General features: G+C 43.4%; 1 protein-coding gene across 3 annotated transcripts in view; it reads left to right on the forward strand.

Moving 5' to 3' along the window:
* LOC112215930 (potassium voltage-gated channel subfamily KQT member 2) overlaps positions 1–5,594 on the forward strand; it is a 41,383-nt gene extending 35,789 nt beyond the window's left edge. For all 3 annotated transcript variants that reach the window (XM_024375435.2, XM_024375436.2, XM_024375437.2), the window contains 4 exons: positions 127–229; positions 492–623; positions 3,974–4,091; positions 4,589–5,594. In XM_024375435.2, coding sequence (XP_024231203.1) covers positions 127–229; positions 492–623; positions 3,974–4,091; positions 4,589–5,440 — 1,205 coding nt within the window. In that variant the 3' untranslated portion in view covers positions 5,441–5,594. The remainder of the gene's footprint in view (positions 1–126; positions 230–491; positions 624–3,973; positions 4,092–4,588) is intronic.
* The last annotated feature ends 485 nt before the right edge of the window (positions 5,595–6,079 follow it).

Here is a 6,079-nt window from a genome sequence, read left to right on the forward strand (position 1 = left end):
AACGGCTATGCACCAACTTTGCTTGACTTAATCTGGACACAATAACGGTGTTACAGTATGTATGGGAGCCGGTGGTTGAAGCTTTGACATTGGGGTTGATGTGGTGTCCTTGTCTTTGCTCCATAGAGGCTTGCCTCCCCGGCGAGGACGTTGGGGATGATAAGAACTGCAACTGTGAATTCCTTCAAGATTTATCTCCTGGGTTGAAGGTCACAATTAGGGCAATAATGTAAGAGAGGATTTATATTCACTTCATACCAGAAGAACCCAGTGTCTTGTGCAGAAACTAGCACTTTAGAAATTAGTTCCTTTGATTTTTAAAGGCAGTTGGCCTGTTTATGAACATGCACACAGTATAATTTGATTAATACATTTGATAGACAATCTGATTCTATTCTTCTGAATGATTACCATACTAAAGTGTGTCAACAGCTGCTTTTGTTTTGAAAAATACATATTTCTGTTTTCTTTTTCCTAAATGTCTGCTTCAGCATCATGAGGTTTCTGGTGTCAAAGAGGAGGTTTAAGGAGAGCCTACGGCCATACGACGTGATGGATGTGATAGAGCAGTACTCCGCAGGCCACTTGGACATGCTGAGTCGGATTAAGCAACTACAGTCCAGGCAAGACGCCCCCATTCTTCCATTCACCGATCGTCACACACCCTTTCCCAGCATAGCTCACATCTATTGTACCTCAAAACAGACTTGTGTTCGAACAGTAATTATTTTGTTCTTAATAATAGCTTAGCTGTGTTTGTTTGAGCATGTCTGGCACAATAGGATCAATGTGCAAACCCACCCATCTGGCACGGAAGGTTTGCTCAATAAACACTCAAAGTATTAGAAAGTAAACTAAAATACTATTTAGGCGGGGTAGAATAAAAAAGTTTTATACTATTTGAACCTCAAACATCGACAGACCCACCAGGTTTTTCATCAGTAGACACACATTGACAGCTGCCACTCTTCACCTCGGCAATTCAATTACCAGCCCTGGAGTCCCAAAGTTCTGCTAGGAGTATTTCTAGCCTGGTAGTTAAATGATACATAATTGTCATTGATTGGCCAGAGACATTACGTACCTCGTGTCCCAGGTCTGAATTAGTCCTTGATTAGAAGTAAAAAAATGGAAGGCTGCGCTACCAAAGGTAACCGCCCAGTTCCGCCCCCCACCCATTATGTTCTGCACATATGTTTCTTTACCTCTACTTTACGCAAAAATGTGTGTGCTCACCCTCCCCATCACTTTATATTTTCCATTTTACTCACCAGTTTTACCAGTGAAATGTCCATGCAGCTTCTGCATGCCAACCCTTTGATCTAAATCAATTTCATGGGAATATGCATCTTGGTATTTTTCTTGAATGATACAGGCCTAAGCTCCAGTGTTTTTGTATTATGTACAGTGAAATAATTTAACAAACTGTAGCCTACCTGTGTTTAATCCAAGCACATACTGTATATTGCCTAGTGGGGCATGCTGCGCAAAATGTTTGAAAAAGAATCATCCTAAAATCTCACAAGAAATGAGGTGGTGTTTTTCGTCTTATAGTAACATTATGCTATTATATTCAGTTCTGTTATGTCGAATATTAATGAATAATTATGTGATCATGCAGACATGGATTCTGCTTTGATCTAGCTTAATTGAACAAGCACCATTCTCAATTCAGAATTGAAATTTGGCAGTGTATCCTCTAGGCAGCTGTACAAATCCTGCACATGCGCAGAAGCTTCAGTTGTTTATCTATCGAAAAAGATGTTGCAATGCATCCACTCTGAAGAGGGAAACCAGAAATGTTTTGCCCTTCTTGGACCGTAATTGAATAGCCCTGCCTTAATTGTCCAGGCTTATTCAGTCTGGTGGACTATTGCAGATAGAAATGTAGAGCATAGATTTGACACAGTTTTGTCACTGTATATTTGTTGTGTCACTGGACACATGCATGTTGTGATAATCACTAAACTAACATCCACCCCTATGTGTGCTATGCCTTCCTCTGGCACGTATCCCGATGACGGACACATTTATGTGATGTTTCATAGCTTGAAACAACTTAATTCACTTGAACAGTATTTAACAAGTCAAGGGAAATGTCGATTTCATATATTTTTCTCCCTCAAATAACTACCACATTTGTTTTGATTAGATGATACATGTCCAACTCATATGTACATCTATTCCAACAATGAAACTGTAGGCCTGTGTAAATTTCTGTTAAAACAACAACCGATATTTCATAGCTAACGTGGTTCTTTATTTCTCTCGACAACCCAGTCACACAGCAGTGAGAAAGTAACAAATGTTAGATCTATGTTTGACATAAATAACCATGGTAGCTGCAAAGTGTTTGAGAAGCTAATATATGTTGACTTATTTGTCCATGTATTTGGTCCGATTCCCATGTGTTGCTTCATTTTGCATTGCGCTCACATCTTCTCTATGTGCCTTGCCAGGGTAGATATGATTGTGTGGCCTCCTGGCCAATCTCCTCCTTGCCATAAGAAGTCTACAGAAGGTCCTAGGTTAAGTCACTAGACTGCACTTTTCCTATACGCAAATGACTGTAGAACGTAAGGAAATTCTTATGTCATGCTGACATAAAGGCTGCATAATGCGCATTAGCCACAAGAATGATAAAATGCCTGTCCTAATTTGTAACGATGACAGATATGGCACTAAATTGTGCCATAATTGTGTAGTAGGTTATGTCCTGTTATGACCGGTATTAGGTCACTCTGCTACACGTCTTTACATCAATTGGGGCTCTAGTAAATTGCCATCAAATGTATTTATTTAGATGAATAACAACCCTTTTGTAACTCCGGCTACTTGACAGCTCATTGTATCACTCCAACTAAAGCCCGATAGACCGAACCATGTCTTTAGACAGTCGACATCTGAGTGGATTTGCAGTCTAGTAAGACACACACAAAAAAAAAACAGAAGTAGTAGATTGAGCAATCTCTCACGCTCTTCTTTCGTAACGTTTGTGGATATTGTTGTGGGGGAAATGTTGCTCATAGTTTATAGTGATAGTGGTAACACTTTACTTAAAGCATCCGGGAAAAATGCATTATGATGCCATTACAATGTATTGTACGACTTGTCATGAGCTAGTATGACCCTACCCTTTATAATCTCGTACTGTATTCATCTCATCATGATACGGACTAAATGAGAGCCTGTTTGAGACAGTTTAAGTATTTATCCATAAAGAGACATAACATATTACAAACCTTGATATAAGACATTATCAAAGGCTTGAACGTGCTTTAAACATGTTCTAAAGCATTATACCTGGATGCTTCAATAGTGTTCATGTGATAGCAATACAGTTATATAGATCTTTTCATTCTGAATGTCATCAAGAAGTGAATCAGCAGGGCATTTTCAAAAGTTTAAAATGGTTGCTGAATTGCTCATTTCATGGCCTTCAATATGTTATTTCCATTGGAAATCAGTGTCTCATTCTTTCTGAAGAAAAGGCCAATAGCACACACGCACAGGCAATGGGCTGAGTCATGTAGCCTTACACAACAGGGGTTTGACAAGGCTGCTTTTGTATCGGAGAAAGAGGGAGAGCTCCCCTGTTAGGAAGCTGTGGAAATGAAGCCTGAAACATAGTGAAGCATGCCACGTTGTCTCCTCATTTTCATAGTTGTCGTTTTTTCCCATCAAGAATTGTTGAGGCCTGGAACTCACCATTTTCAGCGTGAAAGAACATGATCATTCTACAATTCCATATGCACTCTAAAAAGACCAATCTCTAACTTCACCAAAATGATTCTAGTTTTGTCTTACCTTTCTAATTTTATACACCTGCTTCACTAATCCAGAGGGGGAAACGTAATTTAAATTGTGAAGTTAGTCTACTCTATAATGTTTCCTTTTGCTAAAAACACATCTCTTTGACTCTCTGAATCAAAGAAATAGCTTTATCCTCGATATCGCTTTCTCTAAATGCCAGAGTGGACCAGATTGTTGGTAAAGGTCCTCCAGATAAAGGTGCCAAAGGTGGCGGTGACGGGGAGAAAGAGGAGGTGGACCCCAGCATGATGGGACGTATGATGAAAGTGGAGAAACGGGTAAGCCATGTGTTCTTCTGACCTTATCTCAGCCTCTCTGTCCTAAACAGTCCCGGCTCTTGGTAGAAATGCCCGTTGAGACGAAACACACCGTGTCAACGAACAGTTAGAAGCAGGGGTGTGGCCGTTCTGACACCTGTCGCCTCTGACCAGAACATCGGCCATCATTTTGTGTTCATTTTCCTGACAATGCAACATGTTGAATCGCCACAGTTTGTCGACAACCAGCAGGTGATTCTAACCTGCTGCTTTTAGCCATTCGTCTCTGTGGTGTGTAATCTGATCTAGGATCAGATTACCCTCCCCTCCCCAAAGCAGGTGATTCTAACCCATTGCTTTTAGCCGTTCATCTTTGTGGTATGTAATCTGATTACCCTCCCCAAATCCTAACCCAAACCGTTTGGGTGTGAAAGGCCCAACTGACCTAAGATCAGTGTCTATGGGCCGTGCTACACTACACATGCAGAGATTCTATGGGACTCTCTCTCTTCCTGCAGGTGGGCTCCATGGACAGAAAGCTGGATTTCCTGGTCAACGTGTACGTACAGCGCATGGGCATCCCGCGCTCTGAGACAGAGGCCTATTTCAACTCCAAGGAAGCCTACCCTGCACCCCCTTACATTAGCCCTGAGGATTGCAAGGAGGAGAAGCAGGAGGAGGAAAAGATGGTGAAAGAGGAGGAGAAGAAGGAGAAGAGCTGCTCCGCTGCCGAGGTCCTCCGCTCCGTGGAGAGGAAGAAGTGCTCCCCGGAGCCCAGGTCTTTGGGCACGCCCTCCGGCAGCCGCAGCCGCCCCTGCACCTCCTGGGAGCACCAGCTGCAGCACCCTCTCAGCCAGCCCGCCTGGAACAGCAGTGTGGCCAACAGCCCCTCACCTATAGGGGGGGGCAGCGGAGAGCACTCCCCCTCTCTGTTCCGCCTGCCACCCCCTCCCCCAACCATCCACGAGCGCTCATCCTCCGGGGCAGGAGGGAGCATTAGCCGGGAGGGTTCCTCCCAGGGCAGGAAGCGCAACAGGAGGCAGAGGCGTCAGCCAGACGTGGCCCCGCTGCCCACCGCGGAGAGTGACACGTCCCTGTCCATCCCATCAGTGGACCACGAGGAGCTGGAGCGCTCCTTCAGTGGGTTCAGCATCTCCCAGGCCAAGGAGGACTTCTTTGGGGCGTCGTTCTTCAATGGGGTGGCTGCAGAAACAGGGGCATCTCTCTGCGCCAGGGTTAGACCCTTCATTGCTGAGGGTGAATCAGACACAGACTCTGACCTGTACACCCCTGGCGGCCCCTCGCCCCTCTCCTTCAGCGGTGAGGGGGCAGGGGGGTATGGAGACAGAATCTGGCCACCTCTCAAGTAGGCTAGGATCAGAATAACTGGCCCCTAGTATGAGCTGGGATGAATTGAGATATGAGGGGAGGATCAAGAAGATTGCATATGTTAACGCTTGTCACTGAAACTTTCACAAACAAAAAATGGCCCAATTGAATCTGTCTTGTGTGATTGTATGTGTATGACCATTGAGGTATTCAGAGTTGTTTTAGATAGGGTGTCCAATCACCCAAATGCTTGAGTTGATGCTTTTCATGTGAACTGAAGCCGATTTTAAGTTAAAAGATTAATATCTACTGCGCTTTCTGAACACTCAGTGATTTCTCTGGACCAAAAAATGTGGGGGGATATTGGAAGATATGTCTATACAGTAGCCCATCAGTCGGCTATACCTACAGTACAAGTCACCTACTGTATGTTTAGATTATGCTGAGCCTTCGAAAATGATCACTGCCTTGTTGGTTTTATTCCAGTACGACACGATTTTATTAGAATTTAATTGTTGCTAATAGTTTTCATTCTGAATATGGCGCTCAGTTAAATCAGTGGCATTAGTATATGATTTAATCATGAATTTTTGCGGCAAATTCAGTATAATTCTAAAAGCCAAACTGTAATGTGCTGATGGGTTGTGTGCTGTGGTTTATGTACTGTTGTCCTTGGTAGA

The sequence above is a fragment of the Oncorhynchus tshawytscha genome, linkage group LG16 (genome assembly GCF_018296145.1).
Source record: "Oncorhynchus tshawytscha isolate Ot180627B linkage group LG16, Otsh_v2.0, whole genome shotgun sequence".
Taxonomy (NCBI): domain Eukaryota; kingdom Metazoa; phylum Chordata; class Actinopteri; order Salmoniformes; family Salmonidae; genus Oncorhynchus; species Oncorhynchus tshawytscha.